Source organism: Botryllus schlosseri, chromosome 12, assembly GCF_051294905.1.
Source record: "Botryllus schlosseri isolate E-star chromosome 12, Bs_hap1, whole genome shotgun sequence".
In the NCBI taxonomy this organism is placed as follows: Eukaryota; Metazoa; Chordata; class Ascidiacea; order Stolidobranchia; family Styelidae; genus Botryllus; species Botryllus schlosseri.
Genome location: NC_137247.1, coordinates 13,483,725 through 13,505,149, shown reverse-complemented (window position 1 = coordinate 13,505,149; position 21,425 = coordinate 13,483,725). Strand labels below are relative to the sequence as shown.

Sequence of the window (21,425 nt, the reverse complement as noted above, 5' to 3'; positions counted from 1 at the left end):
TTCAGATCCGATATGGTCATGTTTACATGTATGATGTAAGAAATTCAAACGAAAATGTGTAAGGGTTATCGCAATAAAATCAGATCTCATCTTCGGAATTCTTCCGGACTTCCTGTGCCTGAGATTATCACCGGATCACGATTTATTGACAAAATCAATTTGGCGTGACTAGCCAGATATGAGCGGATTTGAAATTTCTATGTCCTAATCCAATCCAAATCCGAACTTTCAAATCCAAATCCAAATCCTAATCCAAAACTTTTTCATATTCAAGTCCATGTCCAATCCTAATCGGATTCCAACTGGAAATTCAGAAGAATACTAATTTATGCAATGGAGGGATTCGAAAATTTTCTTTCACAACCAACGATTCACTTGATTCAAGATAACTTAGTAACCATAATTACATTAATAACTGATCTGAATAAGTTTGTCGCCATTCGCCACATGACATTTCAATCTCCCAGAAAATAGGTAAATCCAATCCAAATCCTAATCCGTTCTGAAAAAAATGTCTAATCCAAATCCAATCCAAATCCGACAAAATTTCTCAAATCCTGTTTTTTCAAAACCTAATCCTAATCCATGCTCATCTCTGGTGACTACTGACTACCGGTGCATGTCTGCTTACTCTGCTACTCGGTTCGGCTCAATTCTCTTAGTTCATTTGTATCGCATTCTTGATGCGTTATGAACTGCCATGAAATACTGACAAGCAAATGCATGGAGGATTGGAGGTGGTGGAATCGCGAACGGCAACGACTCATTTCCTCGGAGCAATGAGCTCAGGAGGATATTCCTGAATTTACGACTTCTTGAATCAAATAGCTTATATTTATATATCGAATAAGAGCGGATGGTTTCCAGTGTTAAATTTAGTGAGTGCGTAAGTCGACTGCTGCAATCATCTCAAATATTCGCATGAGTACAGTTTAAGCACGATGATAAATATATAATGATGTAGGCTACGCGAAGGAAGATGCCAAAAGCCACGTTTCCAAAATATATTTGCAATTAACATGGAGATGTACCCTGTACCCATAACAAGATCATGATTAGGCACGTGATGATGTTAGGCTACTTGACACTGCACACTATAGTCAATAATTAAACGTCACACAAACGATAATAAAGCTTACAAACAACTGAATTATGTACGAACATCAATGGTATGATGTCCAGAAATATAATTCTCTACCAGCGCCAATGAAATGCCTTGCAGTTAATATATTGATATTAATCCACACGACTCCTTCTCTCTCTCACACACTCACTCACTCAAGTTCCAAGATTCATAAAGGAAGTAGTTGCTAATATCCATTGGTTTTGCCATGCTTCCGAGGATCACTAGCAGCAGCGATGCCATTGCATCGAATCTTTGATACAATCTGAACCACTGTGCCAGGTTTGCCGTATGGTTTGGAGGACAGGACGTGTTTCATCGTTTCCAGAAGTCCTTCTACGATTTTCTGAAATACGATTCACTTTGTACTGATATCTCCTATACGCAGGCCAGTAACTGCCGCACCCCAAACCCCCCAATTGGGCGCTGGGCGCGATCTAGAGTTGCCAAATATCTTTATTATTGGGTACTTTTCCCCCAACAAAAATACGCAACATTTATAGAAATGGGCATATCGGCGTTGGCCATTACCGCGCCACATCGCACCAAGACATATAAAGTTTTAGGCCATGTAATATGCGACTCCAAGAAGTGTGCCAGAACGATCGACAGCGAGAAAACCTTGGCCGAAAGGGACTGCCTAATGCTGACCGAAAACTTCGTTATATATACAAAATACATATAGGTTTATTTGTCCATAGGCGCCTAAATGACTGCCGCCGAATGTTCCTGTCTTGGCAATCTGAACCTCGCAAGACGATAAATATCACCCCGCAGGGAAAAATTATGTGACAAGTGAAGAAATACCAATTTGAAATCGTGTGAACTTTTAGTTTGGTACGTTTAGGCGATTCTTTATTTTTTGATATAGCAGACAGGAGGTCACGAAACACCATCATGTAACGAAGTCATACCAACGGGTCCGCTCGCCGGAATATGTTTAATTATTGTTTACGGGCTCTACAGTTTCGAAGACACCTCACTCAGCTATACCGGTAAATCTGAGTAGAGAGTATCAGAAATTCAGAGCAATATCATCATCATCATTGGTTTATTAGTAATTTTATCAGTTCAATACACCACAAAAAATGCGATACAATGAAAAGAAAGGAAGATGTCGAAGCGACTAGGAGTTGTCTGTGGAATCGGACACCCACCTTGGCCTAGGCGATGTAAAGAGGAGGCATGCACACTGAATGAAAGTATAGAAAAAGTATAGAAAAAGGAAGCGACAAGAAATAGGGCGGCATGTCATGGGAAGCGAGATCGATAGGTCAGTCGTGGTCCGGTAACCTTGAGGATATACTGTATTTAATCTGTATGCAATTCCCGATCTTTTTGACTGATTTATCATGAATTATCGAAAGTATTCGCGCCTCGCGCTGGCTCACTAAACGGCAAAAGCGAACAACGTGATGGGAGAAGGTTTATCACCTTATGGAAGCCCATGACTCAAGTTTTTTGGGGGGCCTGACGAAGTGCTGTTTCGTTCCTGCCAACGGGTATACACCCGGAGATGTATAATTAATTTTGAAGGTTCCTACCTTTTCAAACACACCTCACTCAGCTCTACCGGTAAATCGGATTACGTGAGCAGAGAGAGGGTAAAAAGTAATAGCAAAATGTATGCAATTCCTGATCATATTGACCGTTTATGCAGAAAAGTTGACTCCCTGAACGCCCACCCAAGGCTAAGGTAGATGACAAGTTGCGGTAAACAGCGTATAGCCTGAGGGGGTCTGGGGGCGAAGCCCACCATAAGTTAGGTTTATCACCCTATGGGGGGCCCAAGACCAACGTTTTTTTTTTGGGGGGGGGGGGGCTGACGAAGTGCTGTTACGGCCCTGCCTATACGGACCCACTATGTAGGCCTACACAACATACAAGCTCTCCCCACGATGCGCGAATCCAAACAATTCTGCAATTATAAGTCATGTCGTAATAAGTCATTTGAAAGATATAAGGGGCAATTTTGCAATATATCTTACAGGGATACGCTGACACCTGGAGTCATTAGCGCTAGATTTTTGTCACTCCTATTATTTTGAGGTGAAATAGGTATGGTTCCCTGAACGCAAACAGAATTTGATTTCAGCGACATATTGTCGTCGTGATAGGCCACCCGACTGAGCCCTGCGAATTTTAGTCACTTTGGGCTAAGTCTGGCAGTGGTTCCCAACCTTTTTCGTCTAATCGCCCCCTTGTCAATCTCGACCACTGTTCCCTCTAAGCTGCGCGCATGCGCAATTGCGCAGAGCTGACACGGTCTCTGCGCACAAGTAAAAATCAAAGTGTGTAATTCTGCAGGTCCAATCAAAGTGATGACCAATTTTTTAGTCAACACCACAAAATTAACGAGACAATTGGGTGATTCGGCAGTTTAATGAAGATGATGACTGATGACTATATAGCGCGATTTTTTTTGACATGTTAAGAGAAGTCAAAATTAGGTCAAAATTGTAGCATTGTAGCGTTATAGGTCAAAAAATGTCAACATTTTTACAAAGTCAAAAATATTTTGCAACCTGCATTTCGTTTGTATCGCAGATTTTGCACTTATCGTGAACTTATCGATTGACATTTTACAGTTTGTAGCCCGCTTTATAGGCCTACCTTTGTAGACTGCCTATTGTCTGCTCATTGAGAATCATAAACATTCAAATGAAACAAATAGGTTGACATGGCGTTATGCTCAACGCACCGCAATATCCTAAGTGAAGCAAGACTACGTGGGCATTGCGTGGTTCTAATATCATGATGCGCATTATGAAAAATCGTGACGTAGACACCATTGTCAGAATGAAGCAACACGGTGTGTCACCAGCAGTGTACTCACGCACATTTTCATTGCTGTCAGCCAACAAATGCTACTGTTAAACGTTCTTTCTCCATTCTTGGCGAGCTACTTAGTAAGGAGAGACACTTTCCACCCAAGAATGTAGGAAAGTATCTTTCGTAGTACTGCAACAAATTATAATTATTTCTATCATAATACGTGATGTAACTACTGGAATTCTTCATAGGGCCAGATTTCGTTGAAATAAAGTTTTTTCATGTAAAAATATGTCCGGTTTTGAGTCAAAAACGTTTTTTCAGGCCAAACTACGTCGTAAAGACAGACAGTTCGAACCAGAAATGAGAATAAGTAGTACAATTCTAACATTATGGGGGAAAACAGCTAATTTGCATACGTTAGGTCAAAATTTGGTCAAAATTAAGTTTGTAAAGTCAGAAAATGTCAAAATATAGTTTTTTTAAATCTTCCGTTTTTTAGGTAACAAATCGCCCTAGTGATGACCTTTGTTTTAGTCATTACGCACTGTTGTCCAAAGGACCGCGCAGTGAGTTGGTGAGTGTGAGCAGACTCGTGAAGAATTAGGGGGAACATTGATCTCCGCACAAATTTTCGCCGCCCTCCCCCCCCAATATTTCCGAATAGGAAAAAGAGGACATATATTCGGGAAATTTATTCACCTAACTAGGATCACTGGTGAATTTACTAAATAAAGACCATTTCCTGAGGTGGTAGGTGCTCGGAAATTTGGTTTCCGTGTCGATTTTCTGTTGCGTTTAACTTTTGTTTCCCGTCGCAGAATAAGCCGTCTTAACGTGCATTTTTTGACCGTGTCTCACTGGACGTACTAACATTTTCGCTCCCCAGTCGCCCCTTATGTATTTTGCCCCTCTGTTTCTCAATATCACCCACTGGGGGCGATATCGCCCACGTTGAGCTTGAGACCCACTGGTCTAGATGCTGACCGAACCTCTAGAGCTTACAGCCATACCGAAATACTTTTCTCCAGCAGTCACAATCGGGTTTATCACTTTACCAGAAAGACTTACCTCATCCACATCCTCTTCGACTTGCAATTCAAGCTGTTTCCCGACACGTGCGTGAATTCTTGGTGTCATTATAGCCTTTTCCACGCTCATGTTTAGCCACAAATGATTGATTAGGACCTGAAGTATAATTTCCCTTGGTCACCTCTGAACATGCATATCGAAACGGTTTAAAGTAGGGAGACCGGAGACAATTGTAACACTTTTTGTATTTTCCAACATTACGAGTTTTTCTCGTGGAAATTTTATTTCCAAAGTTTAATATAAAGAAGCTAACAACTCGATAGTTGATATAAAAACTAAAATGGAACTCAATCAACAATCAATCATGGAAATTTTGGGTCGCGAAAATCGCCGCTCAAATGTTACAATCGCCCCGTACCCAGGGGCAATTGTACCACCCTTGGGGGCAATTATAACAGTGTTATTTATAACTAAAAACAAACGAAATGAACAACGAAAACGGAAGCACAAATTGTTATATTGCAGTAAACTAAAGAAAGAGACGTTTGAATGCTTCCAGGCTACGCCCCATCGCATTTATGGCATCTGAATACAATATCGTCATTCGTGTCTTGTTCAAGCTTAAAGTGTACAAGAAACACAATAATATCATCATCTCCTTACACATATTCGACCACTTGTACCAAGGTTCTGTTGTTCACCGTGCATAATGGGTTGGTCATTCGGTCACCTGCGAAGGTACCAAACTGACCCGGCTAACATATCGTGGTTGCATGGGCCGATGATAGTGTAGCAAAACGAAGACACGGCATTGCGTGGCGTCAAAGCTATAATGACATTCTTCTGTGCTGTACAAAATTAAAATTAATTGTTCACACCAAATATCAAAATGTAAATGGGCCATGATCAAAGTCAGGGGATGAGGATTTAGTCATGACCAATGACCATTGAAGGTCGACACACCAAAAGTCGATCACCACGAGAAAGGGTGCATAGTGGAATCACGGAAATAACCGAACCGTAAGATTCACATCACCACTTTTGTATGGCCGTTTCGACAGATGATCATGTTAGAATTGGTATTGCAAGGTAGTATCTGTTCTCATGAACTTCTGGCTGTTGCAAGATTATTCTGCAGTAGATAAATGGTAATACCAACATATGAACAAAGACATTCAGAATTGATAACATATTGTAACGGGGCAAAAGTAACAGAGTGTTACGATTGCCCCTGACACGCTCGGCCATGATTAGTGTCTCAGTATGGTACCTTCGCGGCGATGCAAGTCCCTATCTTTCTGTCATCACGGTAGACTATGGTAACATTGTTCCAGCTACATATATTACGTTGTAACCAACTGGGGTACTATTCGTCTAAACAAAATATTCCAGACCAGAAAATATTTACTCGAGGGCCAAAAATTTCGTTTTTTTAAAATTATTCCGTGGTTTCGCGTCGTAGCTCAACGTAACTCCAGGTATAATAGGAGAGATACCTTCTGCATGCGCACTTAAAATTACAAGCTGATTTCTCCAACCTATTAGCGGTGAGGTCGATTGTTACATTTGCCCCTAGTTAAATTTGTCCCCGGTCTCCCTTAGACCTTGTCTTTGTCAGATTCATAATATTTCAATATCGGGAAACTCACCCAAGAGATAGCTGTTGGTATTCTAACCCCACCGGAAGCTCCAATTACCATCTGAACTCTGGATCTACTGGGCTGAGTTTTGTCCAGAACGATGATCGGACACATAGACGATAGCGGTCGTTTATTAGGACCCATGAGGTTACTTGGAACTGCTATTGGAAACGTGGCCTTTTCCGGAACATCTATAAATAATTCGTTGCAACACAGTAACTAACAACATATACAGCAATTGAAGGCATCAAATTTCTTTCGAAAGTTGATATTCTTTTTACGAATAGGCCTACTTTCAAGACTTGGACAACTAGAAAATCCCCAAATTTGATTAGAATTAGAGCTACACAGTTTTTGCCAAATTACATTAGAATTAGAATTAGAATCACTGAATTCGCAAAAACTTGGAAATTGAATGAAATTGTGAATGGGAAATGAATACCGTAAAAATCAGTTCTTATCAAATCACAGTCCACTCCCATATTCAGTAGAACGGTTAACGTATGTAGGCCTGCACCAAGCTTGGCTCGTTTTTTCTATGGCAGGGGTCACCGCAATCGCCGCGGTTGAGCTGATTGAGATTTTGGAAATACGCGAAATGAAGCATTTCGAAATCCTACAATTAATTTCAGTTTCAAATTGTTGTTGTTTTTTCAAAATAAGCTATTCGCCTGTGCCCAATAACACTATTCCACACTAGCTGAAACGGCTTCGGCGATGGCAACAGCATTCCATCGATGGAGAGTCTGCTGATATCAATAAGCATACTGCCTTGAGGCTTGACGTACAATGGCCCAGACACTGCCAAGGCTGAGACGCTTAGAAAACGGCCTATAGGACGTCCCCACAAGATCAATCTTTAGGATGAGGTAGTCTTTAACCTAGTAACATGTCTGGCTAGCCCCAATATCGATTCATTAGTCGTCGTACAGTGTTGTAGGGTATCGTGCGTCGCTCATCGTTCAAAATAAAATGGCGTTTATGATCATGATATTTGTACTACTCTACTTTAACAAAATATTTCTTCTTTTGTGGTAACCACGAGACTACAAGACTACAAGCTAATATGCTAGCAGGTTAATAGTATTCGTCACAATAACTACTATGACTGCACGGTGCAAGTAAGGCGATGGCAGATTGCCACTGGATTTCCCTGCGCGAGAGTGATATTCTTGTTAACTCGGTGCAAAATGACTCGGACAACAATAAATTAGATTAAAACTAAAATTAGAGCACAGAGACATTTCACAAATTAGATTAGAATTAGAATTAGAGCATAAGAACATTTCACAAATTACCGTAGGTTAGTTATCTATGGTCGCATGCTCATTGCTCATATGTCGGGCAACCAGCTGCTATATATCTAACATTTCACTCGAAAAATTGTCGGCCTTAAATCGTAATTTGGTCTGTTATATGAAATGAATGAAATGTGCACTTTCAAGGTAAGTCACATATATGCGGTAAAAATTTCTTTGCATCTCCCACTTTCTATATCGTGGTGAGTTGGTTCACTGCGACGGTACGGGTACATGCACTAACTTTGTTGGTCCGTGGGCCACGTTATACACCGGAGCTATAGAAATAAAGGTCAAATAAACAATTCAAAGTTATCCATGAACTATCTGACTTACAAAATACCGTAAAATACACGACCATTCTCTTGCATATCATATCGATGATACACTTTACTCACCGCTTTGGTTCATATTCTTTGACGGAATTGAAAAATTCTTCATTCCATTATTAAAAATAATACCGGACCGGCGGCCAATGATTTTGGATCCAAAGCTGCAATGGTGAATGTGAAACGGTACCGATATTATATCTCTACTGAAATTAGTATAGTTCAGGTCAGTGGCTCTCAAAAGTTTCGAAAATGCTGCGTTGTGAAGGCTCATGCTGTAGCATGTAGATTATTGATGGCAAACATCTAAGAGGCAAGAGCCCGCCAAAAGACGACAGGAAGCACGGACCCTGAATGGCTGCTGCATGTGTTAAACCAATGGTTCTTAACCTTGTCTCCAGCGCCCCCCAGGGGGTGATTTGGATTTTGAAGGGGGCGGAAACGCTCAGAGAGCGAAATGGGGGACGCTGGGCTCAGGGGGGCGGTATAGGATGGTGGGCAGGGGATGAAGAAAAATGGCATCGCAGTAGATGGTGTAGTAAAAACATGTGATTATATAGTAGGACAATAGTTCTATATATCCCTCATTGCAAACTAACATTCGACAAATTTGTCAAATCACAACGTTTTTCGTTGCTCTCATTGCGAAATATCCACAGATCATGTTTACATGAATGCAGTGGTTTATTTTAATTCATATAAAATGAATGAGGCGTACTTTTGGATTGCCAATTCCCCGTTATAACACTCCCGTCACGCTAGCTACTTCGAGTCGTTTCGACACCTTCCTATCTTTTCATTGTATTGAAGTTTTGTGGCGTTTTGAAATGATGAAAATATTAATAAACTGATACTTATATTGATAGCTCGGGGTGTTTCCCACAAAATGTTTTCAACTAGGTATTGTATCCTACAGCGCACTGCGTGTGGAAATCGAAAAGGCCCTGTAGGCTACTGTACAAGTTTTGAGAGTGATGCCATTTGTACATTAAAGATGTTTTAAAGCTTTTTGGTCTAACCTAAATATAGGTTACTTGTATTTGAGAGCTAAATAACTAAATCGTCAGAATATTTATTCATCGTATCATACAGGATGATAGCCTACTGCTCAGTGTTGTCAACCATTCATGTTAAAGTTAGGAGCTTGGTGCAGTACTAAATTTAATGTGAGCAAAGATCTCTACCACATTCTTAGTTGATTTAGTAGTCACACAAAGCAATAAATCAAAACACAATACAATTACCTTACCCGTATCTTGCCAATCACAGAGGAGAATTTAAGCTGCGTACACAGGGGTCTTCAAAAATGACTTTTTTCTCAAATCGTACTGGCTACTTGATAAAATTGTTAGGTTACCTAATTTAAGCCTACACATTAAATTTGGTTCAATTTCAACCAGTAGCCGCTAGGGATGGTGTGAACGTGAGGTTCACGTTCGTGTTCTGTGTGTGAACCTCTGAAATTTAAAGGTTCGCGTTCACAACAGAACCTTGGTAGGTTCTGCACTGTGAACCTTTTTGGTAAATTGTAATTTGCACTTCGTTATAAGATCTCTTTGGTTCAAGTTTAATGCATTTGAACTGCGGGTCACTCCATGCATGGCGCTGGCTGCATAAAAAATCAACACTAAACGAGCATGCACCATGACAACCTTAAAAGTTTTACTTGCTTTTTTGTTACCAAAAATTTCTCGAAATATTCAGCGTTCCGTTTTGAATATTTAGTGACTCTCCGCTGTGAGCTTGACCCGCAATCACACAACATCACGAGCGATATACGTAGTCAGCGAATGATGCTTATTCAACCAATCAATGATATTGATATCGTTTTCTGACATAAAATATCGAGTGGGCGTACGGGGTCAATCTTGACTTCATATCTTTACTGTATCATTATCACTGTTCTGAGTCAAGTGTAGGCTACCTGTTTGATGCTGGTGTGATCAGACTAGATGACCTTCACGGTCTTATCGATCATTCCTATCTAATACCGAATACTGTGCACGCATATTTTCTGTAACACCATCACTGCCGTTTGTTATGTATTTTGGTTCGATGAAAATAAAGACTCTCTCTCTCTCTCTCTCTCTCTCATTAAAACCAAATCCGTGCGATTAAGGTGCTGGCTACTGCTATATAACTTGTTGTTTATGGTATCGATAGCGAGTATAGAAACCCGTTTTACACTCTGGTCAACATCAATGTAGCAATACTCAGACTCCGAACACATTGTCCGGTCTGGCTAAGACCATTGAGGCGTAAGCTTATATTTCATGGTAAGTCCTCGTCGAAATTGTTGGCAAAGCGACGGAATGTATTGATTTTATGAGATTATTATATCCTTTGATAACCGCGGTTGATACATTTAGCGACGTTTAAAATGCCAATATGTAGCCTACTACAGCAATGCGACATTATGTGGCACGAGTCTTCGCTAGGTATCGTGTACATTATTATAGGCTATCACTTCATTGAAAGATAGGGTTGGGATTAGCAATATGACGTCACGAGGTTCACGTTCGTGTTCACACAGAACCTTTCAAAAAGGTTCGCGTTCACACGAACCCGAACCTTTCAGAAGTTCACACCATCCCTAGCTAGCCGCATTGCTATAGGGGAAGAAAGTTTCTATTTATTATATAAGAATAACTAACAACAAATTTGCAAATTTCCTGTTCACCCTATGAAAGTGTTAGGTTGTCTATAAGAACGATGTTCACCAAATCGGGTTCAATTCCAACCAGTGGAAGCGGAGTTATTGTCGTCGAAAAATTTGGATTATCAATAAAATATTATTTACGGTGACCAATTCTTTAATTATTTATTATTGTCGTGCCTACCGTAAATACTATTTTATTCAAATCCAAATTTTTGATTTGATTAGGACTAGGCTATAGTCAATGGACATATCAGTATCGAAGGTTCGGGCCAACATACGGGTGATAATTTTGGGGCAGGACTTTATCGTTAGCATTTAACTTTTTGGCGGCGCATTTCTCGTGAGGTCGCATGTTGGCCAAACCTTCATGACTTGGTGTGTCCTGGCGCGGAAATGGTCAGCGCTGAAATGCCGACGATGCACCCGCAGGTTGCGCCCAAGAGTAAAGCGCCATGGCCTCAATCGATATTCAAGACATATTTTAAACATTGCTTTAAACAAACCCCTTCGTTCAAAAAACAAATTTGTGTTTTTTCAAGTTGTTAATGCCATAATTGTGTAAATACTTTCCAAAAAACATGCTGTATGAGCCTATACGGACAATTACCAACCGATATAGCCGACGTATATCGATATGGGATGGTTGGAACCCTCAAAATAATCGGTTCAATATCAATAGTACTGATATTTCGTCTAAGGAGCAATATTTACCCTATATTTTCAATTGTCAATGTCAATCCACTATGACGTCACAATTGAATATTCGCGACGTCGTAGCTTTAAAAATATAAAATAAAAAAACATGTTTTAAATTAGGGCCTTGTTTTAAACATGTCTGCTTTAAATTGATTTTTGTTTTAAATGCAACCCTAGCCCTAACCCATGTGTCTCGAGCTGTATAGTTCGGGAATTTGCAAACGCGTTGAACACAAATAATAGGACTTTACTGCTCCTCAAATTGCTGCACGCTCTCCAACGTCCAAATCATTTTCTGAATTCTGCCTATCAATGTGTTGTGATGGAGACATTTAATTGTATTTTTAGACAGCAGTATACACTTACTAATAATTTATGGTGCTGGTCATAGACACAGCATTTCCGAATTCATCCAAGATGCTGATATGAGATGTGCCCGCATCATCCGGGGGGAAATAAGGCGTCAAGTCAACCCCAAACTGTAAGCTAGAGCCGGCCTTTTCATTGCTGATTCTTTTTCTTTGCTCCTCATTGAATTCATCTGATATTAGCCGTTTTACAAACTGCGGTAAAGGAGATCCCGTCATCGTCAATATTTCAAATTGATAACGTGTTATTAGTGGCCGAGTTAATAATTTCATGATGCAAGTCTACATAGCTTTTAACTGTTGTCATATAATTATTCTCGCCTTTCCATAGCTCTCAAGGCAATTATAAGATACGGGCTTAGTAATCCTTTCAGCATAACTTATTATTACATCTAATCTGGCGATAGGCATCATTTGAATCCACCGTAATAATGTTAATAGTAGTCGTACTTATGTAAGCCTTCGTACTTATGAATTCATAAAACTGTAACGCACTGAAGTATAGCATGTATCAGAGGAGAAAGACCGCGAAAAGGCGAATATTGAAAGCGAGGTTCGAAAATGTTGAGTATCCTACTCTTTCTATAGCAAGTAGGCCACACGCAGGGAATGACTGATATAGGTGTTAGATTTAGAATTACACCGTTTGGCAAACCTCATGAATTTCCTCGTTATAATCGGGGTCTCCGAGACCCACTCTTTGCAAATACGCCGCCTTGAATGCCTCCAATATTCGGTGATAAGTTCGAAGTTTGGAGTGGTGATCCTTGATGCAATCTGGTCCCAGATTGAAGCCTGTAAACCAATGGTTCTTGACCGGTGCGTCAGATGATGATTTTGAGGGTCACAGAGTTAGTCGGAAAAGCTTAATTGGTGTTTTTCAAAACTTCAGTCTTGCCCATCTTATTATCCCAACAAAAATATTCGTATTGCCGAATTATCTGCTTCAAGATTTCAGGCTGACTTAACTGGCGACAGTAAATATGATGCGCCAAATTCGTAACGGACAAAAAAATATTCCACGTGACGTTACTCATGACAAATAAACAGGCTCGTTAATAACATAACAGCCCACTGTTGTCGTCAGCAAAGGGATAAATTCCAAAATTACCGCAAATCAACACTCCAGCACTGAGAATTTCCCGACGTCGTGTCGCATGCAGATTGAAATTTTATTTTCCTGTTATTTTTACTCCATAGCCTACATAAATCCATATATACAGGGAGACGGAATATTCTCAAAACGTAAAGAGGGCAACGACTCGATAATGGCTTCAAACAGCAGCTGTAAACGATACCACATGTCTGAATTACGTTGCAAATTTGCACCTCTCTATGCATCGCAATTAAGCAGCGAGTTTGCCATTATGGTGTTAGTATTAGAGACATCTCGAACCAGATACCTTGGACCATATTATTGCATTACTACCTAAACATATGTATAGATATTATAAATATAACATTCTGTACTACTCGATACTTCGATACTATACTCGATATCATACGCGTGGTAAATAAGGTTTCTTGGTGTATTATGGGTGTGATGACCTTTATTTCACAGAGTAACCAAGGCTTTTATTAACTGAAAACGAGGACTATACGCAACACAGCTATAGGCCAGCATCTATAAGGTACCAAGAAACGACAAATTAGGAGCGAGACACTTAACGCTTAACTAAATGTATATGACGAGACAATTCCACACAAGAATTCACCACAATGGCATAAAACGAAAATCGTGTATTTGGACAACCCATCATATAGAATAGGGCGCAAAAATGGTCGTGAAACGGTCAAACATACCCCTTCCTATATATCCCGAGGATGAAGTTGGTTCTGTTATCGTATACATCCCAAATGGCGCAAAAAGATGGTCTCTACACAAATACGGAAAGAACTAGGTTTATAATTAGGGTTGCATTTAAAACGAATGGTTGTTTAAAAGACTTTATTTAAAACATGTTTCAAACGGTGTTTTAAACAAAGGCCTTTTGAAAAATAAAAATTGTGTTTTTTTAAGTTGTTTAATTACGCTGTAATCGCGTAAGTACTTTCCAAAAACATGCTGTATGAGTCTACGGACGACTGCCACCCGACAGCTGAGGTATACTACATGGGATGGTTGGAACCCTCAAAATAGTCGGTTCAACAACTATAGCACGTAGATATTTCGTCAAAGGAGCTATATTCACCCTATGTTTTCAATTGTGAATTCCAATCCACTATGACGCCACAATAAAATATTGATGACGTCATGACTTGAAAACAAACAAAAGAATAAAAAACATATTTTAAACGTGCTTGTTTTAAATTGATTTTTGTTTTAAATGCAACCTTATTTATAATACTAGATAAGCCTAATGCCAGATCCATCCCTTACAACCTGTGGCGGGTATAAATTCCTCACCGGATATGAACACTGATATATCTCGTCGTGGTGACTATTGCGGCAGCTCTTCCGTGCTGCTGAAGGGATTGAATGAAGGCTTACTCGAGGATAATATACTGGCGACATTAAGCCGAAGGTTGTTAGAAAAACGGTAATTATCACGTAGCCCTCTATCTGCCCTCTCATATCTAGACAGCTCTAGAGATACACATAGGGTGAGTATCATTCCAAAATCATTACCTTTCAATATCTTGAGAATACTACACGTAATAGGACCCCCACACGGTGATGTCGGTACCAAGAAGGTCAAACCATTCAGATCAAACTCTAATAAGGTCGACGACTCCGTTCTAGAAGAAACCGCATGCATTTTCACTATGGCAAGATCGCAGTTAGAAACGACTTACCTAAAATTTTCGAAGTCCGCAGCGGTCAAAACAGAGTCTCCGTCCGGATGTCCCTTTATGTCATCCAAAATCATGTCAGCCACCTCTCCTCGATAAAATGTTGCCCGGCCCTGCTTCGAAATTTTACGCAAAGTTTCGGCCAATTTCGGCATTCTTAGCGTATCGCCCTCTCTTTTCAAAATTCCATTCGGGTGCATGAAATGTTCTCTGTAAAATATTGAATCGCAATTTTGGTCGCGTACAATTTACGTACTTGCCATGATCAACGATCATGCGGCCCGTTTTGTTTTTTAAATGTGTACCCATACCCATGGTTATTTCTTGAAACTATTCCAAGTTCCCAACGAAATGATTTCGACGGATTGGCCGAAGTGGTTGAAACTAGGGATGGTGTGAACGTGAGGTTCACGTTCGCGTTCTGTGTGTGAACCTCGGAAATTTAGAGGTTCGCGTTCACAACAGAACCTTAGTAGGTTCTGCACTGTGAACCTTTTTCATATATTGCCATTTTCACTTCATTGGTTCAAATTTATTGCATTTCAACTGCGGGCCACTCCATGCATGGCACTGGCAGCATTCAAAATCAACACTAAACGAGCATGCACCTTGACAATCTCAAATTTTTTACTTGCTTTGTTACAAAAATTTGCTCGAATTATCCAGTTTTCCGTTTGTGAATATTTAGTGACTCTCTGCTGTGAGTTTGACCCGCAATCACACAACATCACGAGCGAAATACGTAGTCAGCGAAGGATACTTATACAACCAATCAACAAGATTGATATCGTTTTCTGATGTAAAAATTCGAGAAGGCGTATGGGGTCACTCTGGACTTCATATCTTTACTGTATCATTAAGACCAAATCTGTGCGATTGCGGAGTTGGCTACTGTTGTATAACTTCTTAATGAGGTAATATCGGTAGCACATATAGAAACCCATTTTACACTCTGATCAATATCAATGTAGCAATACTCAGACACTGAATACATTGTCCGGTCTGGCCTAGACCGATAAGGGATAAGCGTATATTCCCTGGTAAGTCCTCGTCGAAATTGTTGGCAAAGCGACGAAAGATATTGATTTTATGGTAGCATTATATCCTTTGATTGCCTCAGTTGATACATTTAGCGACGTTTAAAACACCAATATGTACTTCAGAATTGTTGCATTATGTGGCCCAAGTCGTCGCTAGGTATCGTGTACATTAATATAGACGATCACTTCATTGAAAGATAGGGTTAGAATTAGCAATATGACGTCATGTGACGTCATGAGGTTCACGTTCGTGTTCACACAGAACCTTTTAAAAAGGTTCGCGTTCACACGAACCTGAACCTTTCAGTGGTTCACACCATCCCTAGTTGAAACTGCTTATTTATCTTACTTGAAACTGCTTATTTTTTACAATTTTTGATTTTCAAAATTAAAAAGTAGTAAACGTTACGTCTGAAATTGTCAAGTCAGGCTAAATAGCTCCCGTACACGCTATAGTCAAATATATTTTCGGAATTCTTCTATTTGTAGTGTCATTAGTAGGACAAGTCTTTGTTGCACTAAAATCGTGAGAAAGTTGCACTTAATTTAACCAAAAGTTGCAATAAAAAGTCGCATTTAGAATTTTTTAGAATTATACTCGAAAGTTTCCGTGTATTTTCAACTGGACAGAAAATCGCTTCTTATTGCCTACTTGTAATTGAGGAGAAATGTACGACATTACTTCTACTTCTGCTCAAGTGGCTATGTTGACTACTTAGAACACTTTTGCTTATTGATCGTAATTAATTATTTTATTCCGATTCTACTTTATCACGTGAAAATTGCCTAACAATTGTTGCACATCAGACCGCTTGCTATTGTGATGTAATAGCGTCTGTCCAGTGTCCACAGTAGAACTCGCCAGGCATGTGTGCATGTGTAGGCTAGAAATGCGACCCTCTCGAAATGGAAATCAGGTTCCCCACTGCAGAGCAAATCCTATGCGAAAGATTACCTAAAACTTGGCAACGTTTCAATATTTTGTTCTTGTTTTTGAATAGCTTCGGCGAGGGCTTTTTCTATTCTGATTCCTTCAGCAGCCATCCTGATAGCGGGAGAAAACAGTTCCTTCCACTTCAATCTTCCGTAACGCTGATGTGCAGTCCAAAAAGAAGATATGCATCCGGGAATAGCAACTGCAGTAGCTCCTACAAATTAGAGTATTTACGAGTACAATATTTTCGAAAATGCTATTTTGCTTTACAATATCCTATCGACTGTCATTACTAACTCCTAGGGATGGTGCGAACCCCTGAAAGGCTCTAAAAAGGTTCGCGTTCACACAGATCCTTTCAAAAACGGTTCGCGTTCACACGAACCTTTTTAAATGGTTCTGTGTGAACGCGAACGTGAACCCATGGCGTCACGGGACGTCATATTGCTAATTCCAACCCTAGAGGCGAAGTTATCGCAGTTGGAAGTTTTGGATTTGAAAAATAGCATTGACGGTGGGTAATCCCAGAATTATTACCTAAAAACTCAAATAACTTAGTTTCTACACGTTAAAAATTACCAAAATTGTCATGCACCGTTTATTTATTAACTGAGCAATTTCATGGGGTAGCCAGTAAAATTTGAATTAAAAAAGAATTGATTATAAATTCATACATTTTGAAACTGTAAGAGCTTCGCGATTACCGGTTGGAATGGATCGCATTTTCGGGCAACATGACGATTTAATCGCCAAGCGAGCAATATTTGGAAGTACGTTTCCTTTAACAGCCCTAATATACAGAGAAGAAAACGCCGATTGATATTGATTTATTGGCTCAAGTTGGCCCTGAATTAATACACGCAATGAAGAAATGCTGTTTAGTCGCCAACAGGCGGTGAAATATTCTATTGACACTGCGAGAACGAGGTTTCTCTAAATTATAAGAGGTTCTGTTTTCATGTACCAGCCTTTGGTTGCGAAGGCACACTCTTTTCGGTAATAGCCATACCTTGCGATACTCGATAAAAGGTTTCCTCATCAGTTCCATAAACGCCATAATATGCCTTGGATGAGGATTTTGACAAGCTATTGAAGAAGATTGAATCACCGGTCTTGGCGTCGTAAACTGTCATCACGGTGCCCCCTCCAATCCCGGCGCTAGTGAACAAGATAAGTTATTTGAACAGGATTTTTACAAATTCAAAAGTCAATATTTCTTTTATTGTTTTGACTCGAGTCAAGTCAAGTTATTTTCATTTCACCGCTGAGTCAAGTCAAAGTCACTGCTGATTTGATACGATGTTGACAAACCCAAACTGAGGATTTAAGGGGGTAATTCTGATCGTCTCATTGCTACATGAGACCATCTTATCTCTTGGTAATAACTTGAGAAACAACACTAAGCGGACAGTATAGACCAGTGGCCGTCAACCTTTTCTGAGTCATGTCCCCCAGACTGTGACTCGGAACGACCGTGGATCCCTATTGTCAAGTATTCGAGTATCATCCATTATCACATCACAGGAGCATAGATGATATGGAATGTTCAGCTAAGTAGCTTTTATGGGACCACAAAGAAAATAGCACTAGTTCTACAACACATAAAAAGAATTTCGTATTATTTCGGCTATACCTATGCTTCATTTGACTTTAGTAACAATGTTGTGAGCTGATCACGGCTCCACGGAAACTTCATTTCCGTTAACGTGCGTAGCTTCGTATGTTTTGGATACCGTGATACGACCAGTCGAAGTTTCAAGGCATTTGAGATAAAATACCAAACTATAAATTTCGTTGATAATATTGGGCCCTGATAATATACATGTTTTTATTCATTAATCAAGGTCTTGGGGGGTCAAGGGCCACTTTCGAGAACCTCTGGTATAGACCTTAATTTATTCTTATTACAATCTCCGATATTCCTGAGGCCAAAATCCACAAAGCTCTAGATCCAGTAGTACCGTATGCATTGACTGCAGGAAGTCAATTAATCGACCATTATCATTACATGCTGGCATCGCAAAAATGAATGAAGACAGCTGCTCAGCTTGACTGATTATATTACTAGCAGAGTTGACCGAATTCTATCAGCGTTTGGTTGTGTTGTAGAATAAATCTTTTGTCAATATATTCTTGGCTCTGTTTTGTCCCGTTTCGGACAACACAGCCCTAATATGTGGGTGCGGATACATACATTTGCGCCTCGTGTCCCCTTTGAATCACGGGTCTCAGATGGGAATGACGGAACCATTGGGTGCTGGCACTTGAACTCGTTAATAGAGAAGGTTTCGCCCAACATGCCGCGCTCATTTTGGACAATGGTTTTAACTCCGACGATCTTTCCCGGAGTGCACCAAGTGGATTCGCTTGTTGCTCGAAACTTCATATGTCGTGGCCGCAAATTAACACTGCCGAAATACCGGTACTTAACAGTCTTACGCCCACAGGTTACACAACTCCCAACGGCGTCAAGCGATACTAAGAATATTCCGTTCTGTCATCATGGCAAATACAGTTTGATTCATTTCTATACATTTTGCGTTATTTTTCGGAAGGGGGTGCCCAAAATAATATCAAAAAATGCAGTTACACCTAATTGCGCGAAGCGCGAAGAAAATCAACACATCTGCCCGAAAATACTCAATTTTATGTTGATTTGCGAAAATAGTTTTGGGGTCCCTTCGAGCTTCAAGTTTGATTTTGAAAACCAGTTTTATGAAAAGAATAATTTTCATAGGGATCGGGCTTATTTTTGAAAGGTTCTTTGCGGTCCTCGAAAATTGTCTCGCGGACCCCAGACAGAGAACCACTGCTCTAGACAGTGTAGATATCACTGGAATCGGTTGGCTATATCATCATTAGCCTACATCATTACAGGGTCAATACTGGGGTCTATCATAAGTAATATAGGCTTACCTGTGGCAATTCTGGATTCCGACACAAAGCATAGCCGCGATAGCAGCGTCCACGGCGGACCCGCCTCGTTTGAGAATATCCCGAGCGATTGCCGAGCAATTGACATTGTCAGTCGCCACTGCAGCCTTTTTATATTGGCCATGGTAAATAGCACTGGAATCAACACCATTTATATGATGTGTTGAACCGTCCATGGTTATAATTGTGATTCGAGTGATCGACCAAATTCTCACAGACGAACTGGAAACGAATAGGATATGATTACGGAAGTGTAATCTTGCTTCGGTTTAGCCTGGTGGGCAGTAGTACCAACAGACTTATTCATAGTGCCTATTTCCTTTCCAACTATACTTTGGCTATACCTGGACGACCTAATACTGACGACTGACATATATAGTTTGCTTGACCTAAATTGTGAAATGTGCATGCACTCAACTATGGCAAGCCGTCCGACCGCTTTTTCAAGGAGTGACAAATGTTTTTAAAATCGACCTGTACTGACACGCGTGCGGCGCGCACGATTCTCTCGTTTTCTCGCGTCGCGAGTCAACTGATAATACGCATATAGTGGGCGTTGCTCCGAACGCCAATGCAATGCATGTGGAATTAGTTGGAGTTCGCGACCCAAACATGGCTTATTGGCTAGTTATGCTGCATTCAATTTTAAATCTATCACGAGTAAAAGAAACACAGTTGACAGCGAGGACACCGGCTTTATACATTTATTTGTTTATTTACAAATCAGGATTTTGGCAAAATAACTGACCGATTGAAAGCAGTTATAAACCAATATAGCAGTGAGCTTTAATCTGCGACTGACGACGATATAAGTTGGCATATTTCAATGCTTCCTTTGTTTTAGTCGCAATGCGGGGTGGTGCTTGCATATGTGTTGTGACTTGTGAGCAGTGACGCACGGTGAGTTTCATGATCGGTGAGGCATCTGAATCCCTTGTGGTTAGATCTACAAATATATAAACCCAAACTGCTAACTGATTCTGTTGTCGACTTGTTTGTAATCACATCAGTAATTTCCACGCGCAAGCTGCGTAAGAAAGGCTATACTACATACCTACAATTGAAGGTACACTCTTAGCGAAATGAGAGTGTATATTCACAACTATAAGGGGTGGAGTGGAACACGACAACAGAACCTAACTCAGTATTATATCGCGGTTATAAATCCTATACGTGCCTATACCTCCCTACGTGCTACGTCCCTTCGTGCAAGCATCATTCGGATTAAAATGTTGTGCTTGATTTACACACCGTGGTGTAAGTCAGACACAGGACCGAAACAGCACTTCGTCAGTCCCCTAAACGTTGGTCTTGGGCCCCCATATGGTGGTAAAGCAACCTTCCCCATACCCCCATCACCCGGTACGATTTTACCAGTACTTGTCACCGAGATCTGTTGCATTGTATAGTGAGTCAGCATGTATGCCTAACCACGCGAAGCGCGAAAATTTTCTATAATTCATGACTGAATGAGTCAATACGATCGAGAATTTTATATATATTGCTATCAATTTTTTATCCTCTCTCTGCTCGCGTAATCATATTTTACCGGTAGAACTGAGTGAGAAGTCTTGGAAAATGTAGGGCCCGTAAATAATAATTAAACATATTCGGGCGCACCCGTTGGTATAATGACTTCCTTACATGATGTTATTTCGTGACCTCCTGTCTGCTATGTCAAGAAATATTGAAATCGCCCAAACGTACTAAATTAAAAGACGCATACGATTTCAAATAGCGATTTCTGCACTGGCAAATAATTTTTCTTCGCAGGAAGGCATTTTTCCTGTGGGGTTCAGATTGGCAG

General features: G+C 40.3%; 1 protein-coding gene across 1 annotated transcript; it reads right to left on the bottom strand.

Moving 5' to 3' along the window:
* Positions 1–891: 891 nt before the first annotated feature.
* LOC145451843 (glutathione hydrolase 1 proenzyme-like) lies at positions 892–19,861 on the bottom strand. The gene is made up of 11 exons (XM_080330070.1): positions 19,601–19,861; positions 17,694–17,842; positions 16,706–16,898; positions 14,714–14,920; positions 14,547–14,656; positions 12,573–12,712; positions 11,916–12,112; positions 8,264–8,358; positions 6,577–6,758; positions 4,967–5,083; positions 892–1,469 (listed from the first exon to the last, which is right to left on the bottom strand). The coding sequence occupies exons 1-11, from the start codon at positions 19,792–19,794 to the stop codon at positions 1,311–1,313; spliced, it is 1,743 nt and encodes a 580-aa protein (XP_080186196.1). The 5' UTR covers positions 19,795–19,861; the 3' UTR covers positions 892–1,310.
* Between the last annotated feature and the right edge of the window lie 1,564 nt (positions 19,862–21,425).

What these genes read in the sequence shown, in the direction of transcription:
- LOC145451843 (XM_080330070.1), bottom strand. Translation starts at nt 19,794, where the DNA reads ATGGACGGTTCAACACATCATATAAATGGTGTTGATTCCAGTGCTATT. An exon ending in GGAATCCAGAATTGCCACAG is followed by an intron (nt 17,843 to 19,600) that starts GTAAGCCTATAT and finishes CTTGTTCACTAG; the next exon opens with CGCCGGGATTGGAGGGGGCA. An exon ending in TATTCTCAAGATATTGAAAG is followed by an intron (nt 12,713 to 14,546) that starts GTAATGATTTTG and finishes ATTGGTTTACAG; the next exon opens with GCTTCAATCTGGGACCAGAT.